Source organism: Enhydra lutris, unplaced genomic scaffold (assembly GCF_002288905.1).
Source record: "Enhydra lutris kenyoni isolate GAN:26980312 unplaced genomic scaffold, ASM228890v2 scaffoldscaffold37, whole genome shotgun sequence".
In the NCBI taxonomy this organism is placed as follows: domain Eukaryota; kingdom Metazoa; phylum Chordata; class Mammalia; order Carnivora; family Mustelidae; genus Enhydra; species Enhydra lutris.
The window spans coordinates 13,840,872-13,863,063 of NW_019154121.1; the positions used below are offsets into that span (position 1 = coordinate 13,840,872).

A 22,192-nucleotide genomic window follows, 5' to 3' on the forward strand; every position below is an offset into this window, starting at 1 on the left:
ATATGATCTTCTCAATAGATGAAGAAAAAGCATTTGACAAAATACAGCATCCTTTCTGATCAAAACTCTTCACAGTGTAGGGACAGAGAGAACATACCTCAATATCATAAATGGCATCTACAAAAAACCCACAGCGAATATCATTCTAAATGGGGAACAACTGAAAGCTTTTCCCCTAGGGTCAGGAACGTGGCAGGGATATCCATTCTCACCAATGCTGTTCCACATAGTACAAGAAGTCCTAGACTTAGCAATCAGACAACAAAAAAAAAATAAAAGGCATCCAAATAAGCAGAGAAGAAGTCAAACTCTCACTCTTCGCAAATGATATAATACTTTATGTGGAAAACCCAAAAGACTCCATTCCAAAAATTGCTGGATCTCATACAGGAACTCAGCAAAGTGGCAGGATAGAAAATCAATGTACAAAAGTCAGTTGCATTTCTATATGCAACAATGAAACAGAAGAAAAGTCAAGGAATGGATCCCATTTACAACTGTACCCAATAAGATACCTAGGAATAAACCTAACCAAAGAGCAAAGGATAAGTACGCTGAAAACTATATAACACTTATGAAGGAAACTGAGGAAGACACAAAGAAATGAAAAAACATTCCATGCTCCTGGACTGGAAGAACAAATATTGTTAAAATGTCTATGCTACCCAAAGCAATCTATACATTTACTGCAATCTCTATCAAAGCACCATCAGCATTTTCCAGAGCTGGAACAAATAATCCTAAAATTTTTATTGAACCAGAAAAGACCCTAAATAGCTAGGTAATGTTGAAAAAGAAAACCAAAGCTGGTGGCACCACAATTTTGGACTTCAGGCTGTATCACAAAGCTGTAATCATGAAGACAGTATGGTATTGGCACAAATACAGACGCGTAGATTAATGGAACAGAATAGAGAACCTGTAAATGGATCCTCAACTCTATTGTCAACTAATCTTTGACAAAGCAGGAAAGAATATCCAATGGATAAAAGACAGTCTCTTCAACAAATGGTGCTGGGGAAACTGGACAGTGACATGCAGAAGAATGAAACTGGATTTTCTTATACCATACACAAAAATAAACTCGAAGTGGATGAAAGACCTAAACATGAGACAGGAATCCATCAAAATCCTAGAGAAGAACACAGGCAGCAACCTCTTTGACCTTGGCCACAGCAACTTCTTGCTAGATACAACTCCTCTAGGGAAGGAAAAGGCAAGGGAAAGAAAAGCAAAAATGAAGGGTGACTTCATTTGGGAACTTCATCAAGATTGGGACTTCATCAAGATAAAAACTTTTGCCTAGCAAAGGACACAGTCGACAAAACCAAAGACAACCTACAGACTGGAAGAAGATAATTGCAAATGACATCAAATAAAGGGTTAGCATCCAAGATCCTTAAGGAACTTATGAAACTCAATACCCCAAAAACAAACAAAATCCAGTCAAGAAATGGACAGAAGACATGAACAGACATTTCTCCAAAGAAGACATCCAAATGGCCAACAGACACATGAAAGAAATCTCAACATGACTCAGCATCAGGGAAATACAAATCAAAACCACAATAAGATACCCCTTCACACCAGTCAGAATAGCTAAAATTAACAACTCAGGTTGAGGAGAGAATGCAGAGAAATGGGAACGCTTTTATGGTTGGGAATGGAAAATGGTGCAGCCACTCTGGAAAACAGTATGGAGGTTCCTCAAGAAGTTAAAAATAAAACTTCCCCTATGACCCAGCAATTGCACTATTCATTTACCCAAAGGATACAAATATATTGGTCTGAAGGGGCACCTGCACCCCAATGTTTATAACAGCATTGTCCACAATAGCCAAACTATAGAAACAGATGAATGGATAAAGAAGATATGGAATGGAATATTACTCAGCCATTCAAAAAATGAAATCTTGCCATTTGCAACAACGTGGATGGAACTGGAGGGTATTATGCTAAACGAAATAAATCGGTCAGAGAAAGACAATTATCATATAATTTCATTCATACATGGAATTTAAGAAACAAAGCAGAATTATAGGGGAAGGGAGGGAAAAATAAAATAAGCTAAAAACAGGGAGGCAAACCATAAGAGACTCTTAACTATAGGAAAAAAACAGGGTTGCTGGAGGGGCAGGCGTGTGTGGGAGGATGGGGTAACTGGTGATGGGCATTGAGAAAGGCACATAATATAATGAGCACTGGGTGTTATATGCATCAGATGAATCACTGAACTCTCCCTCTGAAACTAATAATACACTCTATTAATTAATTGAATTTAAATAAAATAAAATTTTAAAAAATAACAATTTTGGGTGCCTGGGTGGCTCAGTGAGTTAAGCATCTCCCTTCGGCTCAGGTCATGATCACAGAGTCTTGGGATCAAGCCCCACATCTACAGGGAGTCTTCTTGTCTGTCTCCTCTCCCTCTGCCCCTCCCTTGGCTCGTGCTTGCTCTCTTTCTCAAATATTTTTAAAAATTTTTTAAAATAACAGTGTTATTATTGCTGTCTGCAGATAGTTTACTCTGTCCAAGAGACTGCCACTAACAAAAGCCAGAAGTCTTTTTTTTTTCTTTTGTTAGAGATAGAGCACAAGCTGGGGGAGTGGCAGGAATAGCAGGCAGAGAAAAGCAGGCTCCCTACCGAGCAAGGAGCCTGAAGCGGGGCTCCATCCCGGGACCCTGAGATCATGACCTGAGCCGAAGGCAGACACTTTACTGACTGAGCCATCCAGGCATCCCAAGCCAGAAGTCTTTAAGATGATACAGACTTGGGGATGTTTTATGGCTATATGATAATGGCTCTAGGGGAGAGAGAGAAGCATCCCTAAGTGTAAGACTTTAGAATAGTCATTGGAACGGAGGAAATGAATTATCTGCAGATGCAGAAGTTTGCGGGCTTGGTGGTGGAAAGCTGACAGAGATGCGTCCCTTGGCTTCATGTGACATCAGAGGCAAGGTCACTAGTGGAGTCGGGGCAAGGTGAGGCCGTTGGAGGTTTGAGAATGGAAAAGTTCAAAATGGTCTTTACAAAGAGTGGAAAGAGTGACTCTTGAGCAGAGAAACACTGCAAGAGCAAAGACCGGACCGTGGTCGACAGTGCACATGGGTTGCAGGTGATGCCAGTCAGGCTTTCTCCCCCTGCCCTTGGCTGCCTGGGTGGAGTACTCGGGGAACAGACAGTAGGTGTATCCAGGGTTGGGAGTTTTACAAGACTGCTGGGACCAAAGAGCAGGGCCACGAGCCTTGTGGTGTTGACTAGGGCATGATTTAAATAATGGATCCAAAATCCGAGCCTCTCATAAAGCCATGAAAAGTACTGTTTGGAAGTCTTCTCTGAGTTAGTGAGGGCAGTGAGTGGGGGAGGCTGCTCTCCCACACCTCCCCAGCCTACTCACATTGGCAACCCAGAGTGAGTGCCTTGTTCGCAAGAAGAGCAGTTCTAGATGCTTTGGAGGAACAAAGGAAAGGAAGGAAGCAGCACAGACCAGCTCAGGTACATACACTCACACCCCTGATCCCAGGTCCACATACAGAGGTCTAAACATAAATAAAATTTCTAAATCCAAGCGAATACACTGTTAAGTAAAATACAATCCACCCTCCTGCCTTTACAGACGTACTTTCCCGCTAGGCTGGAAGGCCACGTCTGAATTTTATTTTATTTTATTTTTTTAAAGATTTTATTTATTTATTTGACAGATCACAAGCAGGCAGAGAGGCAGGCAGAGAGAGAGGAGGAAGCAGGCTCCCGCTGAGCAGAGAGCCCGAGGCGGGGCTCGATCCCAGGACTCTGAGATCATGACCTGAGCCGAAGGCAGCGGCCTAACCCACTGAGTCACCCAGGCACCCCCCACGTCTGAATTTTAGAAGTCCCATGCTTCAGCGCTACGGGGAGACATGGCTCACAGCTGGGATCCCACCCCTGCCCCAGCTCTGTCCCCCACTACCTGGGGCATCCTGTACCTGTGTCTGACACCACAACCCACATGTCTAAGCTCCAGTCACAGCCCCAGGCCTAGGGGTATGCCCACCATGGTGTGGTCTGTGCTCAGAAGGGGGGACCTGGAGAAGAAGCCAACATGGGTTTCTGGAAGCAGCCTTGGAGTCCCTCAGTCTAAGAATTCTGGGGTCCTGTGTGCCTGGTCTAGATAGAAGAAGGAAGGGTGCTTATTCTGGAGAGCACAAGCCCCATGGGGCACATGGAGTCCTTGTTTGGTGGAGAGGAGTAATTGGAGGAAGGCCAGGGCTGGGCCCTCTCAACTCTTGGCGCCAGGGAACCCTCCCTTGTCCAGGTCTGTGGGAAAAATTAAACAGTGCAATGGTATACAGTCTTCTGGTCTGACTGCCTGGTTTCTCTGTGTGTACGTGTTTTTTCTCCTAGTGGGCTGTTCATCACCATTCATGACAAGGGCCACCTTGCAACAATGCTGAACTCTTGGCCAGAAGATGATATTAAGGTATGATCCTGTTTTCTTTGTTACTGCTCTGTTCTTAGGTGAATCCTTTCAACCTGGACCAGTGTCATCGCCAGCTAGAAAATGAGCCATTGTGACACGGAGGGCAAGACACTGCCCTGCTTTCCCAGGCCCAGAGCCCAGACAGGTTAGAGCCAGGCAGAAATGCATCACAGAGCAGAGGTTTCCGCCACCCACACCCAGGGGACATTGCCCTTATCATTGTTATTGTTCATAGCAGTGGTCTGAAGATCCTGTTCAGCGTGTATTGTGTACCTACTGTATATACAGTGCCAGCTTCCATGGCAGATACGGGAAAATCAGACAGACCTTCTTCTCAAGTAGCTGACTTTTCTGGGGAAAATAAGACAGAGACACAAAAGACTAACAAGGAACTTGGTCAGAGGTAAATGAAGCACACTGAGAGAGCTGAGGGTGTGCTCAAAAGGCAGAGATTACCTTCAGCCTCAGGGGAATCTAGGAAGACTCCATGAGGGAGGTGACATTGGAGCAGGGACCTTGAGTTGAGGGATAGAGTTTGACTGGATAAGGCTTTAGAGAGTGTAGGACAGAGTGGGGACATTCTGCAAGAAGAGGCAAAGCTTATGGTGAACAGAACTTGCCCACCTTCGTGTACACAGGAGTGGGGGATGGGGGTGGGGGGACAGGTGGTAGTTGTATGCAGAGTGATGAAAGAAACCTGCCACTTCTGCCTGGAATACAAGCTGTACTCAAATACTCTAAGGAGAAAACATTTTTATATAATAAGCAGGATATACTATAATATGCAAAGTATATATTCATTTTGAAATCTAAAAGCTGCAGCTCTGTAGAAACTTGTTAAGCCTCTGGCTACATGCCCAGATCACCTCCTGCCACAGGGAACGTCTGTGGAAGAGTATGATGGGCTTTCACGTCTACGATCATCGTTGCCTCTGCAAATGACGGGCGCAAAAATGCAAAACACCTGCTAGCTGCCTGGCAAGGGCATTTCTGGCACACGAGCTGGGGAAGGGTTGGAGCTGATGGGAGGCAGAGGCCCTCCATCATGGCTTCCTCCCCAGGCTCTCCCTCCCATTCCTGCCAGTTTCCTCAGTTACCCCCGTCTCCCTCCGCTAGGTGCTGAGCTCAGCTTCTCCCTACACACCTCTGGCCATCTGGGGAGTGGCAGCATTCGGAGCCAGAACAGGAAAGGCAGAAGCTTGGCTCTTAAGAGCCAGGCTCAAGCCACCGCCCGGGCCTGTAGCCTTTAGGGCTGCAGTGAAGAGCTCATTTCGTACATCTCTGTCTGAGTGTGGGCTTTTCTGCTCTGCTTATCTGCTCAGACTCCGGTAGGTGCAGGCCTGGGCCTTGCGGGTGTTGGTCTCAGTCCCAGAAGAAGCAAGGGCGTTTCAAAGATGAAGCTCTAATAAAATCTTGAGCACATTCAGGGAAACCGGCACACTGGACGGACAGGCAACTCCAGCCCGCCCTGTGCAGACAAGCTGCCGAGGCCGTATGGACTGACCCGGGCTCCCGCCTGGGCTGCTCGCCCACGGTGAAAGCTTGTGCAGACTGGGCATGCAGTAGGCGCCCGAGGAGCCTGAACCCAGGGAGCAGCCGTGAGGAGCATCTCCAAGGCCACAGGCACTGAGCCCGGAGCAGAGGCGTGCAGCCCCCACCAACACATGCACGCCTTTGCACAAACCTACGAGTTGTTGAAGAGAAAGACAGGAAGCCGGTGCCTCTTAACCAGTAGGAAGCAGGTGCTCCTTTCTCCAGGCTGGCACAGAGGTTCAGTGAGGGGCTCATGGGCTGGATTTCAGGCTCTAGTTGCTCCTTTGGTCAGGGCGCAACTCACAAAATATTTGCTGCCTGACTTCAACACACATAGTTTGAGAACCTTCTACATAGTGAGTGCTAAGTACCAATTAGCTGGAGACAGCCACTTTTGTGATTTCAGAGGAAGAACAATGGAGCTTTAGGTCATCGCAGAGCAGGAGGGACTGGAGCAGGCCTCAGACGGAGAGAGGCGTCCGAAGCCGCTCGGGAAAACAGAGCTTCCATGGGCACATCTGGACCAATGCATCTAATTCCCTTACCCTCCACACTTTTTGAGTAAACATCTGTAGGATTTCCCTGTAGTTCCCAGGATCAAGAAGGTATACAGGCCCAAAGTCTGGTGGGAGTGACTGACCCGGAAACACTTGCATAGACTGTGTCTGTGATGCCCAAGAGAGGAGCCCAGAGGCGAGGAGCTAGCATCCTGATGACTGGCTGGCCTCTACCCCTGCAGGAGCTGAGAGCAGACAAGGGAATGCCTGGGGCTGCCTCCTCCCCTCCGTCCTTTATTTCTATCTCCCTTTGGAGAGACCCCGAGATCAGTCCCTGGTAACTATATAGACAACCCAGCTCTGGCTTTGCAGTCAGACATCGGGAATCTTCCATTCACTTGCTGGATGTGCAGATAACCTCTCTGGTCTTTGTTCTGTTATGGTGAGGACGAACTATGAAGTCTGTACGATACTGGAAGGCACTCGAATGGGCCTTGTCCTTGCTGGAGGTGGAAAGGACGGCTCTGGCACATGCAGCCATGCAGGGCAGAGAGAGCAGATGCCCAAGAGCAGCCCAGGAGGAGGCCCTCCTACCTGGGAATCACGGGCCACCAAGGGGCAGCCAATGAGGCCCCTAGACACGTTTGACTTGGCCCTCAGTTATTTTTGAAAATTTTGAATTTGTAAGCAATATTTTAAAATCTGGAGACTTCATTTAGAAAAAGAAACATACAAACTTGGATTTATGGCTTTCTCTAGAAAAACCAGGAGCTCATAGTTTGGCTAAATAGTGGGCCTGTAGTTGGGCACATAAATAAGACAGGGCTGCTCAGGCACCTCCCCCCACCCCCAGCTTACCCGAGTCTCCCACCTGCCCCATCCACTGGCCTTTTCTGGAGGGTCCTTTCTCCTCACCCCTAAGGCTGCCCTTTCAAAGGTTCAGAATGTTCTAAGCCCTAGTCTTTCTTGTTTGTTGTGTGTTACCTCCAATTGCCCTAAAAAGAGATGAAGGTCTCCCTCCCCAGGCCGGGAATCCCCTTCAGGGTACTTTGGAGCTGGTGTGGATTCCCTCTCATTATTTCCTTCGGTTCTCACAGTCCTTGTGATCAGAGTGGAGAAGGAAGGGGTGCAGTTGACACCCCCAAAGTGGGTCCTGAAGGACGGGTAGGGGTGTGTCGTTTCTCAGGTGAGCGAGCTGAGGTCCGTGACTTGCCCACAGTCATCCATGAGTAGGAGTTGACACCCCCAGAGCCCTATAGCTGAGCCACCCTCTCCCCAGCTGCTGAGTCGAGGAGGCAGTTTTCCAGGGCACGGGTATCTTTACACCCTGATGGCAGCAGCCTCTTGGCTGGAAGGAAGGAATGGTTCAGAGGAGCTTCTGAACCAACTCAGAAGATAAAGGGTGACTTTCCGTGGTTTCCCAGCCAGAAGGCAGAACTGCGAACCGTGGTATCGGAGAAGCAGGCTGGGAGGGAGGTGAGGCCAAAGCCCAGGGCTAGGGGACCACGAAGTTTTGCAGGCCGCTCTTGTTTAGGGGGGAGGGGGAGGGCCAGGCCGCCCAAAGAGCTGTCCGGCATAAATCACGGATGGAGAGAAGTGAGAACTGCTTTTCTGACTCTTTCCCACAGTGGACACTGCCTCAAGCCTGAGGAAGACTGAGCTGAGAACAACTCTCCTCCCCACAGCTTTCCCAGTCTCCTAAATCTCTCCCTCACCCCAGGCCCAGCAGCAGTTTCCGGGGGAGGTGCTGAGAGACAGCTGGATGGGGGGTGGGGGTTGGGAGCAGCCTCTGGGGTTGAGCACCAGCCACGTGGGCATCCCAGCTTGGACCAGGTGCTGGTGCCAGGTGCCTGCCTACTATGCCCAGGCCCACCATGTGTTAAACCCACTCTGTCCTCGGGGTCAGAAGGGGGGTGTCCCCGGAAACATTCTCTGAGATGGATGTTAGTCTATCAGGGATCAGTACCTCTAGAGGGGAGGGAAACAGGAGAAAACCAAGGGAGAGGTTGGGCAGAGTGAAGCCTTAAGGAAGACTCAGCTGAGCCCATGAGGAGCCTCTGGAGTTAGGGTGGCCCTTAGTCAGGACAGGGGAGCCGGGCCTTATAGCCTGGCATCCATCAGTCATTGGTTGTGGGAGGATGCCCTTCAGAACTGGGTGTGACTTGGGCAAAGTGGCTCTCTTTGGTCAAGGAAATTCACAGAGTAGGCTGACCCCTGAGGGCTCAGCTGAGGGAATGACTCCTTGGGTCCTGAAAGGGAGATGTGGGGGCACATCTGCATATCCTCCACAAGCAGCATCTTCTAAGTGCTTTACGTAAGTGACTTCATCAACTTCTAATGACCCGTAAGTGGAGGGGATTATTATTACCCCCATTTTACAGATAAAGATGCTGGCTGTTTGCTTATGGAGGGTGGAACCAAGATTTGAAATTGCAGACTGTGTGTTATGTCATGGAGAGAGAGAGCAAGAGAGAAGAGGAAGGGGAGGAAAAAAGGAATGATGAGAGGGAGGGAGGAGGTGAGGTCTATGGAGAGCCCATGACATATCTACAAGTCCAAGGAAACCAGGGCTAGAGCAAGAAAGGTCAGTCTCGGGTCATCCCCATTGGGTCCACCTAAGCTAAGGGACATGGGCAATAAGTCAGAAAAAGCTGTAGGTCCAAGCTAGGTGGACAGAGGAAGAATGGGCCCAACTTCCCCCTTAGTCATCTGAGATACAGAGAAGGTATGAGTCTCAGATGCCATCCAAACAAGAAAACGCTGATCCTGCAGTTCACTAATAGTTACTTCTGGACTCTAAAACCCACCGTGCTCAGGCTTGTCATCAGATTTTGACCTCTACTGCACTAGTGGCCCTTGGCTTCCAACTCCACTGATGTCATGAAAAATAGGACCCATCATCTTCTCCCTGAAGTCGTTCATTCACACCAGGTTTGAAGCAGTCCCGTGGAGAGCCTCTGTTCTCCATGTTGGATCCACACTGGCCACCATTTATCCAGTTCCTCTCACATTGCAGGCAACATGCTAAGCACCTGAAGAACCAAAGATGACAAGAACCTTTACTTGCCCATAAGAGCTTAGAACTCCTATGAAAGATGAGGTTCTCATCTAACTATAATACAAGCAAGAAAGTGATAAGTGCTCTGGAGAGAAAAATGCCATGGGAACTCAGAGGAAAGAGTGACAACTTCTGGAAAGGGAGCAACACGGAGGAAGGTGACTTCCATACTGTTCCTGGAAGCACACAAGGATGGTAGGATTCAGATCAGGAAGATCATAGGGATTGAGGGGTAAAATGGCATGTAGTCGGGAAAGTACAAACCTTCTACAAGGTTGGAATTATTTTATTTGGATAAAGAAGAAATTCAAAAAGCAGATGACCTAGACCGCGGAAGGCCTTAACCACCAGTTGAAGATGTTTAAGCTTTATTTCATAGGCATTGAGAACGATTGGAGGTTTGGGGTAAGGAAATGACAAAGCTGGGTGTGCTTTGGAAAATGAAATGGACCAAGGGGAAATCCAAGAGTGGAGAGACCCATCAGGAGACCATTGCAGTGGTCAGATGAGATGGATGGGCTCACCCAAGGCAATGACAATGCATGGAACAAATAGAAAAGTAAGGAGCAGATTGACTCAGCAGAATTTGGTGACCAGTTGGCTGTTGTTGACGAATGACAGAGAGGAGTTGTAACAGGACAGTGTTGAGCTTGGGAGATACAAGGTAACAGAGGGAGGGAGGACCGCAGAAGTGAAAGGTTTAGAAGAATAAAGGGAGGGACATCTAGGTGGCTCAGTCGGTTAAGCTGCTGCCTTTGGCTCAGGTCATGATCCCAGGGTCCTGGGATGGAGTCCTGCATCAGGCTCCTTGCTTGGCAGGGAGCCTGCTTCTCTCTCTGCCTCTGCCTGTTTGTGCTCTCTCTCTCTCTCTGACAAATAAATAATAAATAAATAAAATCTTTTAAAAATTTTTGATTAAAAAATTAAAAATAAAAAGAATAAAAGGAAAAGCAGATTCATTTGGTTAGGGACTCAGGAATTTGGGAGGACTATTGGACATTCAAGTGGCAATGTGCACTTCGAGAGGACAGTGGAAGCCCCAAGACTTGCATGGCTGACTTTCTGGGCCATTGGCCACTATGATCTCCTCTTGGTTCCATTTCATTCACTGATTTAACAGATGCTTATGGTATGCCCTTCTTGTGGTAATGCTGAACTAGAGAGAAGATAAAACAACTAAAAATCCAATATAGGATCTTTGTCCCAAATAATAACCATTGTTATCATCAAAAGAGCAGCAACCATTCACTGATCACTTACTAAAGGCACCTGGTTAAAATGAGACTCATATTACTTCATCATTACAAAAATCTGATGAGTTAGGTCTGATTACCCCCCATTTTGTGGAAAATTAAAACTCAGAAAAATGATCTGTTTAGCCAAGATTACATATGGTGCATTATTGAGAAGCCTAAATTTAAATACTGGTTATCAGACTCCAGGACCCCTGCCATTAACCTTTGGGTTGTTGGGTGAGATAAAATGTGCATTTTTAAAAATGTTAAATAAGAACCCAAACGTTTATGTAGCACCTGGTGCAGGCTTGGCAACGGTGGGCATCCTGTCGATGTTGGTGGCAGGCAGGCGTTCAAGAGGGACAAGCAGGCCAGCTGCATGGCAGCCTTAAGTGCTAGGGGAGATCACAGTAGATTGCAATGGGCAGGCTTTGCATGCAGGAGAAAGAGAAGGACCTTCTAGCAGAGAGGACTTGGGCCGAGAAGGAGGAGATCATATGTGAGTTCAGAGTATGTCTGGGAGGCATGAGGAGGCCAGTTTGGCTGGAGTAGGTACTTGTGTGCAGATGAGTAGCCAGAGATAAGTCAGGACATATCCTGGGCTCAGATCATTAAGACGTTAAATGTTTTGGACTCTGTTCTATGGACAGTTCGAAGTCACTCAAGGTCTTTGAGCCTGGGAACAGAGTAATGAAAATGGGCTCCTGCACAATGTATGTGACGTTGGTTGGCAGGAGAGACTGGAAGGAGGAAAGATGAGTGTGGGCGTGAAGCTGTTGTAATAACCCAGCCACCAGCTCCGTGCAATGGAGACAGGGCATCAGACCGAAGTGAGGCGGCAGCCGTGCAGGAGAGGGCCCTTGCCCGGTTCAGGCTGGGAGGCAGCCCTGCAGATCCCAGTCACCATCTGGAAAGGCCCCAGAGTTGTAGGGATAAATCCCTGGAGTAGGAGCTACCCCACCTCTGGTTAACGCCCTGCCCCTCAATGGAGAGAAATTCTAAGAGGATGGGAATCGAATAAAGAAGCTTTGATCAGGAGAGGTGGTAGAGAAATGCCCCGAGTCTGGGCAGCGTGAAGGAACAGGCTCCCCCAGGGGTGGGAGGGTCAGAGGCAAGCTGTGGGAAGGGTCACACAGAGGCAGTGCAGAACTTGACCAAGGGCACAGGTGCTTTAACCTGGTTGCCATGGTGGTAGACGGAGGTTAGAATCCTGACCTACCTCGTGCACAAGCAAGGTGACTATGGTAGGCCATCTAATCTTTCTAAGATACCTAATGTGGAAACAGCCAGTCCAGTGCCTGGCATCTGGCTGATACATAACATATGTATCAAGTATCTTAGAGCTTCTGTTTGCTCACCTGTGAGATGGCGATAAGAGTCCCAGAGTCACCTACCTGCCAGAGCCGTAGAGAAAATCAGGTGCATGCAGGTTGAGAACATTCCCCATAGAGGCAGTGGATCAGTCTGAGGGGGACAATCATGATGGTCGTGGGTCTCTTGTCCCTCCTCCCCAAGTCCCCTTTCCAGAAGCAGAGGAGTGTTTGTAAGAATCTCTGTACTTAATTGCTACCAAAAGGCAGCACCAGCCTTTGCGTGCCCTTATCCTTAGAGAGCTGGAGAATAGAAGTGCTTAAGATGCCATGGGCCCTTTGGGCACTGGATCATAAACTCTCCCAGGGCAAGAATGGGTCTTCATGTCTTTATCCCCAGAGCTCAGTGTGGCACCTGCATTGGGTTGAGCTGAGCCCCATGATGCCCGGGATCACCACACGTGGGGCTCCGGGACATCCATCCCTCAGCTCCTCCTAAGCCCTGGTCAGAGCCAGGCTCCAGTGGAGGGAGGGGTGGCCCCATAAACGTCTCATTTCAAGATGGAGGAAGGCAATGATGGTGAGCAGGTTGAGGTGACCTATGAACAACTTCACTGTCACCCGGGGGCATCTCTGTGGTCTCACTTTCAAGACCCTCCACGGTTTGACTCCTGCCTGACTTCCTGTTCTCTCCTTTCATGTGACCAGCATCTCCTTGTTCCCCACACAACACCCACACCCTCCCCGCCGCTATCCTGCCTCTGAATTTCCTTTCGTATCAAGCTCCTTCCTCTGCACTGTACCCCCCACGGACAGTCTTCTCCTGTCCAAGGGGTGGCACGTGGGTCCTCTCTCCCTTACAAAAGGTTACCCTACAGGCAGTAACTCTCCCTTCTCTCAGTCCCACTGCCCTTGTGCTGCTCCGCACCCTCAGTCTCCCCCCAGAGTCGTTAATTCAAAGTAGGCATGTTTCATCTCTTTTTTTGCCCCTTAGTCCTTTAAGGCCTGAATCCATACAGATTTGTGATTACAGATGAGCAGAGGATCTGGCCTCGTGTCTGCCAAGTAGCTGCTTCATAAATATGTAGTGAAGGAATGAGTAAATGAATATCTGTCAAAATCGTAGTAATTTCTACCACTGTCAGCCTCACCGACATCTGTTAGCAAGTAAGCCCGAACTAGCATGTAGTATGCCTCCAGCGATTATTTGCCAGAGCACAGTGGTAACCCCAGGACAGCCTGAGAACCCTCCGGGGTTCATAGGAAGCAGTGACCCCAGCAGCTGCCACGAGAGCCCTGCCCTTTGCAGGCTGGACTTGCTGTACCCCAAGAGCCTCGAAACCCTGGGCCTGTGGTCGTAGCATGAACACTCGTCCCTCATGGTCTCCTTTTAATACGTCCCTGTGCCCAGATCTCGAGCTGGGAATATTTGCTTAGTTTCATGGAGGGGAAGTGACCAGATATGGTTTCCCTCCAGCTGTTTCTGCAGCCCCCACCCTAAACCTCCGAGTGGGGGGAAGGTGTCTGCCCAGCTCAGTGGGGCTTCTCACCAGCCCTCCAGGGTTGAGGACAGGGAGAAGGACTGCCACCTGCCATGGAATGAATCCCTTGGCCCTTTCCCTGACCAGCGTTCCATCCCCCAGCCGAGGAGGTGGGCGCCCAGTTGTCAGGCCTGACGGGAGGAGTGACAAAACGAGCACTTTGTCACGAGAGGCGTTTCCCTGATTGTTTCCAGGCTGTGGTGGTGACCGACGGCGAGCGCATCCTGGGCCTGGGAGATCTGGGCTGCTACGGCATGGGCATTCCCGTGGGCAAGCTGGCCCTGTACACGGCGTGCGGAGGGGTCAGCCCACAGCAGTGCCTCCCCGTCCTGCTGGATGTGGGCACCAACAATGAGGTAACGCACCGCCCAGGCCCGGAGCCCTGGGGCCAGAAGCTGATGGCTGGAGGTAGGGTGGGGGAGGCACCTTTGAGGGGCAGTTATATTGACACAGCGTTGGGACATTTCTTTCCTGGGTCCCCCTCGCCAACGCCCTTCCCTTTGGCTGAGAGGTAGGGACCTTTCTCCTCCCTGCCTTGGCCCAGCCCATTCCCTTTCCCCCGACTACTGGGTCTCCTGGCTTTCCTCCCTCCTCAAGGCCCTCTGTGCCCTCCTTGACCCCAGCTTGGGCCTTGTTTGCTTCCCCACTCTGTGGCCCTGTGTGGCCTCTCTCTGATTCACTAGTGAAGAGGGTCCCTTGATCCAGGTGACAGAGGCTGCTAGGCGGTATTTTTCCAGCATTGTAGAGGTAGGCTGTCTCAATGAAAGAATTAAGGCTCAAAGCACCAGGGCCAGGGGCTGAAATAGCTCAATCAGTCAGGTGAGTGTCTTGCAGGCCCAGGGAGAGAAGGTGCCCCAAGCTGTGGGTGAGATCCTCCTACAGATTCCACATGGTTTGCGATTTAAGGAGCTCAAAGCACAGAAAAGAGTTTGCTCCTCCAGGTACCATCCTGGACCATGGGGTTTGTGCACGTCTGCAGGCTCTGCTCTGGGTCCCTGTGTCAGAGGAGACAAAACACTGCCCAAGAGTTCCTTCTTAATGATGTGCATCTCTGAGTTTAAAGTTGGTGCAAATTCATCTTTTTTAAAATGGGAAAAAAATTGAGAAAATCAGAGAAGTGTTAAAAATATCAGTTATACACCAGTACCAATCACGCTTTCCATTTTGATATATTTCCTTGCAGCCTTTCCCACCCCCCCCAACATTTATAAAACCAAAATAGGGTTTATATTGAATATATAGCTTTGTATATGCTTTTTAAAACTTTATACGTATGGAATTTTCTCCCAGGTCATTAGCCATTACTGCACAATGTCAGCTCCCCGGTGTGTCATAGTTTACGAAGGAAAGCTCCCACAGCTGGATACTCAGGTTGCTTCTTGCCTTTTTGCAAATACAATCTTTACTTTGAGCCCATGTTTGCAGATCAGTCTTTGTTTCCATGTGTGATCATGTACTTAGGATGATTTCCTAGAAGCAGAAATGCTGAAGCAAAGGGAGTGGTCACTTTTTAGATTCTTGACTCACATTTGTTGAAAAGGTTATCTTATTCGCATTCTGCAGTGATCTTTCTCAAGACACTTGCCGTGTCTCTGCGTGGCCATCCCCCTATTTCTAAACAAGAGTGAGCCCTGTGGCTCCTCTGGTGGAATGATGCTTATGCGGGCTTTAGCCACAGATGCCATCAAGTGAGAGGACAGCCAGGCAGACGTCGCTTAAGAGCTGGGAAATCCTAAGGGGTGGGAGTGGGGTGAGAGAGGACAAGGGGAGGGGGAGAAGGACTGCGCTGGGAAGTGGGACCCTGGTCCTGACAGTACTGGTAGCCAGGTGAGTCCCCGCACCTATTCAGACTTGGTGTCCTCATGGTACAACGAGGAACTGAACCAGAAGCTTTCTGAGGGTTTCTGCCTCTAAAGCTCTTCTTCATATGCCTCCCCTGCAGCCTAGGAGACAGAAAGCAGGGTGGCAAGAGAGTCTTCAAGGTCTGCTGTGTGCTGTGGTTCTCTTCCCTAGACTGGATGCCTGGGTCCTGCTGAAATGGTCCCTTGGTCACAACATGCACTGAATCATGCCAGCGAGGATGAGGGTAGTGAATTTCGTTTTGATTGTTCCTCTCATCCAGGTCCTCTTGCTGTGTTCCGCCTGGATTTAATAGAGACCTTGACTCACTCACTCCTAAAAGCTGGCTCCAAGCAAGACTGAGTCTGAGGCTAAGGCCACTGTATCCCCTGGAAGGGCGTGGGTTGCCTCTAGCAGATGCCTAAGACCCCGTGTCGTTGAAGGTCTAACACTGCAATGATGTGCTGACCTGAGAGCTAGCCCCAACTTGTAATAAAGCCACGCGAAGACAGGCAGGAAGCACAGAGTAAGTCATGGCCAGGCACTTTTCACAGGCCATACCCTGTTTAAGCTTGACAACTCCGAGAAATGAATTTGCCCAAAAAGATCTGCCAGGAGTGGCAGGGCAGTGATCCTCGTCTCTGCCCTCCTCTGCCCACACCACACCTGCCTGCCTGAGTGCCTGCGGCTTCAGAAGTAAAGGTCATTTCATGATTTTTAGAATTTTTGCTACTAAAGTAACCCAAACGCATTATTCAGAATCTTGAAAGGAAAGGGAAATGGCATCTCTCCCACCATGATCCGTCCGTGTTCCTTTCCAATATTCATCTATGCATCAACATAGATGGAGTAATGTGCCTGTATTTTTGTTATTTTTGTTCTCGTTTTTTTTTTTGATTAATGTTATTTTATGAACATTTTTTATTTATTTAGCAAAAGTTCACTGAATGTTTAGTAGGTGTCAGGCACTCTGCCTGGCATGAGGGAAATACGCGAGAGCCAGGGCATGGGCAGGATATTCTAGTCGTCAGTGTTTCAATGCCAGCACCTGACTGATCATTTTTAATGGCTAACATGTTCCTTCTCCTCCCCATGTCTGCTTCTCCCCCTGGGGCTTTAGGCCTCTGAATCACTTCTCCCTCCTGGGTGTGGAAGGGAGAGCACTTTCCCTGGGGCTGCCCCCTCCTGTCAGGAAGGACCGGAGTAGTCCCCAGCTGAGAGAGGGCACACGCGCCACAGGGCGGGGGAGAGAAAGCAGCTCCCAGCACTGCAGTGTGCCAGGCCTAGCTCGAGGCTGTTGTGGGTTTGAATCTCATTTCACTCTCCCCGCAGCTGTGTGAGATGAGGAACCCGAGACCCACACACGTGAACTATACACCTCAAGCCCCCCAGTACTGTGTCAGAGCCGGGGTTGGAACCCGCTGTCTCTGGCTCTGGAGCTCCCTTGTCCACCATGGCTCACAGCTTCAAGGGGTCGGGTGTTTTGTGTTATAGACTTGGTGACGAAGACCAGGAAAGGAGGTGCAGGCAGGGGCCCCATGCATGCACAGGCCCAGGGGTTACCGATGCCATGAGCACGGTCCTCCTGCCCCAAAGAAAGGCAAACTCCCACCGGACCCTCTTCACAAAATTCAAGACAAAAATCCAGAGTTACAAAGTGGCCAATGTTGGGAAGATGGTCATTGCGTTCTTCCCAAATGCAGTTACCATGTGATCTCCCACACTATAGTTTTGTGTTGTTTTTTTTTTTTTTTAACTGAGTCCATTTGCAAGATTCTCTCCTCCCTGGAAGTCTTGGGGTGTCTCTCCCTCAGAGTAAGCCAGAGCGATAGGAGAGAGACGCTTAACCTCTCATCCACGCGTCCATACAGGGAGGGTACTATTTGAGGAGCTATGGTGTCAGGATAACTAGACTGTCTGTATGTGTGTGTGTCTCTGAAAACTCCTGAGGCTACAGGAGCTCTAATCAGAGTCAAGGACAACAGCCCTTGATGTTTCCTATTGAAGGAAAACATCTGCTCTCCACCGCCCTGAAATTCTGAGTCACTCTTACATGCCGACCCCAAGGAAGTTTGGAAAAATAAATGTGTGGGGCAGCGAGCCCATGAAGAGGGGCTATCCCATGATTAAGTTCTAAAGGGACAAAGTCAGGGAGTCCCCCACCGCCAGATAAGCCCGCCAGCTGGCGGCCTCGGTGGCTGTGCGTGGATTGATTTATGTCTTTTCTTTCATCCACATACAGCCAGATAGTGTCACAGGCTGCCCACATTTGAAGGGGCCTGAGCTACAGTTAACCCTTCATCAACACAGGAATGAGGAGTGCTGACCCACACGCAGCTGAAAATCCATGTATGACTTTCCAGTCCCCAGAGCTTAACTACTAATAGCCTACTGTGGACTGGAAGCCTTACCGATGCCATACGTAGCCAATTAGCCCATATCGTGTGTGCTGTATGTATGATGTGTGTTGTACAGTTTGTATATACTGTACCATTACCGTGAAGTAAGCTGGAGAAAAGCAAGTGTTATTAAGAAAATCACAAGAGAAAAAACATTTACAGCACTGTACTCTATTGATCATGAGAAATCCACAGATGAGTGGACAAGTGCCGCTCAAAGCTGTTGTTCAAGGGTCAGATGTGCTTCTCATAAAACCCCTCATTTCACCCAGGAGAAGGGGTGGAGAGCAGAAATAGCTTCCCCCAGGTCTGACTCCAAGCCCAGTGCTCACGACACTCTGCATGATCGGTCCTACAGGGCAACACCGGGCTTGGCTTTAAGGTGGTCTCTGAGCCTTAGCAGGCTTCTCCTGGCAGAAGTCTTGAGCCTTGATGGATTCTTTTTTTTTTTTTTTTTAAGATTTTATTTATTTATTTGACAGACGGAGATCACAAGTAGGCAGAGAGGCAGGCAGAGAGAGAGAGGGAGAAGCAGGCTCCCTGCCGAGCAGAGAGCCCGATGCGGGGCTCCATCCCAGGACCTTGGGATCATGACCTGAGCCGAAGGCAGAGGCTTTAACCCACTGAGCCACCCAGGCGCCTGAGCCTCAATGGATTCTAATGGGTGGATGTCTTTTTGGAGAGACATGGGGACAGACTGTCCACAGAGCCCAGCCACCGGAGCCCTGGGGGTGCTGCTGGAGTCCCGGGGAAGCGTGGGTCCGCCAGCAGAGCTGAGGTTGAAGGGCCATGTCCACCTCACGAGAGAGTATCATTACCACAGCTGATGAACAGCCCGCACTTGGCCTGCGGTGCTGTCAGACGCGCTCGCTCTGTGTGCGCGTGACCTTCGAGGGCACCCCTCCAAGGATCTTCGTAGCTGACCCCTGGGCTTAACGGAGCCCCTGAGACAGAAGGGTAGGCAGACCTGCACCCAGAGGGAGAACTTGTGCTGTGTCCGCAGCGTGAACCCAATCCCAGGACCTCCCCAGTTCCCCACACTCCCTGAGGAACCTCTCCGTGGGCCTGTCGCTACAGGAGAGAAGTATTTTTCCCAGCCAGCAGCTTCATCTCTCTTCCCGCTTAAAGCCAGTGCTCAGCGAGTATAGGGCAAGTAAAGAGGAGGAAACCATTTTTGTTTTCCATGACAATTTGTCTCCAAGGAAAACTTAAAATCACAGACCAAAGGGACAGAGCCTAAATTTGGACCAATGTCTGTCCATCTCCAAAGCCCAGACCCCCTTCTGATTCTAAAGCCAGACCGGCCTGAGGGAGCTCAGAGGGGGCACCCTGAGCAGGGCTGCCCAACTGGGCCCCACTTTCCTCTACAGACACCTCCTGCCCGCTTTCAAGATTCCTTCTGCCTCTCCCGCGAGGGCCACCAGATTTAGCAAAGAAGACTAGAGGATGCCAGTTCAATTTAAATTTCAGATAAATAGCTAATTGTATTTTTGCAGATGTCCCGTGTACGCTCCATGCAAAACTGTGGAGACATAGTGAGGCTAAAAAAAAATTCTTGCCGATCTGAAATTTAAATTTAACCAGGCATTCTGTATTTTATCCAGCAGTACTTCCTGCTAAACACTTCTAAGCACTCATGGGAGAAAGTTAAGGATTGAGGAGGGCCGCAAGGAGAGAGTCCAGGCCAGTTAAAGGTCCCACACCTTGCTGGTGACCATTCTGATGGCTGCGTCCCTCAGTGGGACAGAGGGCAAGACGGGGACTTCTGGTTTCATGTTGTGCCGACACAGCCAGGAGTATCCTCCATGTGCTGTGGGCCCAGCTGGCAGGCGACAGCAACTCCGGCTTCCTTTCTGGCTGTCCCTGTTTCCCTGCCTCCTCTACAGGATCACAGCCTGCATCTTCCCTGCCACGACTGAGGTCCTCCAGGGGACCGGGCAGGGGGTGCGGAACAACCACCATGTCTCCTGGCCCCCACAGCATGGAATATTGGGGGAAAGGGGCCTTGTCCTGAGATCCAGTCAAAGCAAGGCTCCATTTCAGCTCAGCCACTTTCTGGCCAACTCCACCCTCCTTGTCTGTAAGGTGGGGATGAGCATAGGGGGTAGAAGGATCAAATTACTTTTGCTTCAGGAGTGAATTACTTGAAAGTTCTATACAAACAGAAGGAGCTCGTTTTTAGTATTCTCTCCATATAGAAACTTTCTTTCCCACGTGTGTATGTGTGTGTGTGCTTAGGTAGGAAATATTTCAGGCATAAAACGTTTCAATATAAGGAGTGCTTTAAAGCTGTCAGAGCCACCCGTCTCTCTCAGTGGTACCCTATTATGGTTGACCTTTGATTTTCAACACGGATTTACTGAGAATTTTTTGGAAAATCCTAAAAGTCTTCAGTGTTCCTGGAGATTTTCATTTGCCCCACAAACCACACATGCAGCACCGAGAAATTGCCTTTTTTGCTGCCTGATGTAGCAGTGATCCCGATCCATCGCTGGGCAACATTACAGGTTACAACTCACTGTGGCCCCTGGAAGTCTCTGTAAGAACTAAAACTGTGAATCTTCCCTGCAGGTGTCAGGAGTGATGCCGGCTTTATGGTTTCTGTGTGTGCCCTCTGGGCTGCATGTGTGTGTTTCAGAGTTAAGCTACATCTGTGTAGTTTTGCATCCTGCCTTTCTCACTTTTGATAATCTCATGCACATGAGTCCAGGTAGCTGCCTTGTCTTAAAAACCACCAATTTTAATGACTGCCTGGCTTTTCATCAAGGCATCACATTTACGGTTCACCCTTGGCTGGAAGTTTGCTGTCTCTAAGTGGTTTTCAGAGGGTCACCTTGAAGGGGGCACATGAGGGTGAGCACCGATGTGCCTCCTGTCATCCTTAAGCTCACAAACACACAATCCTGCCAGGGCGGAACCCTAACCTGTCTCAAGGAGGGAGAGTCCAGGGTGAAGAGAGTGAGAAATGAAGGGCAGGTCCCACCTTCTTTTTTTTTTTTTTTTTAATTTTATTTTATGTTATGTTAGTCACCATACAATACATGATTAGTTTTTGATGTAGTGTTCCAGGGTTCATTGTTTGCGTGTAACACCCAGTGCTCCATGCAATCCTCCATGCCTTCCTTAATGCCTATCACTGGACTGACCCATTTCCCTACCGCCTCCCCTCCAGAAGCCTCAGTTTGTTTCTCAGAGTCCACAGTCTCTCATGGTTCATTTCCCCCTCTAACCCCCCCTTCATTTTTCCCTTCCTTCTCCTAATGTCCTCCATGCTATTCCTTATGTTCCACAAGTAAGTGAAACCATATGATAATTGACTTTCTCTGCTTGACTTATTTCACTCAGCATAATCTCCTCCAGTCCCGTGGATGTTGTTGCAAAAGTTGGGTATTCATCCTTTCTGATGGAGGTGTAATATTCCATGGTATATATGGACCACATCTTCTTTATCCATTTGTCTGTTGGAGGGCATCTTGGCTCTTTCCACAGTTTGGCTATCATGGACACTGCTACTATGAACATTGGGTTGCATGTGTCCCTTCTTTTCATTACATCTGTATCTTTGGAGTAAATACCCAGTAGTGCAATTGCCAGGTCAAAGGGTAGCTCTATTTTTAATCTTTTGAGGGACCTCCACACTGTTTTCCCAAGCGGCCACACCAACTTGCATTCCCACCAATAGTAAGAGGGTTCCCCTTTCTCTACATCCTCTCCAACACATGTTGTTTACTGACTTGTTAATTTTGGCCATTCTAACTGGTGTAAGGTGGTATCTCAATCTGGTTTTGATTTGAATCTCCCTGATGGCTAGTGATGATATTTTTTCATGTGTCTGTTACGATTTGTATGTCTTCTTTGGAGAAGTGTCTGTTCGTGTCTTCTGCCCATTTTTTGACATGATTATCTGTTTTGTGTGTGTTGATTTTTAGAAGTTCTTTATAGATCTTGGGTATCAGCCCTTTGTCTGTATTGTCATTTGCGAATATCTTCTCCCATTCTGTGGATTGCCTCTTAGTTTTGTTGACTGTTTCCTTTGCTGTACAGAAACCTTTTATCTTGATGAAGTCCCACAAGTTCATTTTCACTTTTCTTTCCTTTGCCTTTGGAGACGTATCTTGAAAGAACTTGCTGTGGCCAATGTCAAAGAGGTTACTGCCTGTGATCTGTAGGATTTTGATGATTTCCTGTCTCACATTGAGGACTTTCATCCATTTCGAGTTTATCTTTGTGTATGATGTGAGAGAATGGTCGTCAGCAGCAATGGACGATCTGTACATGTATGTGACTGCATCCACTGATTCTGTGCAGGGTGTATGTGT

At 48.8% G+C, this 22,192-nt stretch overlaps 1 protein-coding gene across 1 annotated transcript in view; it reads left to right on the top strand.

The window, feature by feature from the left end:
- LOC111154461 (malic enzyme 3) overlaps positions 1-22,192 on the top strand; it is a 208,209-nt gene that overhangs the window by 125,596 nt on the left and 60,421 nt on the right. The window contains exons 4-5 of the mRNA XM_022514066.1: positions 4,386-4,461; positions 13,830-13,991. Coding sequence (XP_022369774.1) covers positions 4,386-4,461; positions 13,830-13,991 — 238 coding nt within the window. The remainder of the gene's footprint in view (positions 1-4,385; positions 4,462-13,829; positions 13,992-22,192) is intronic.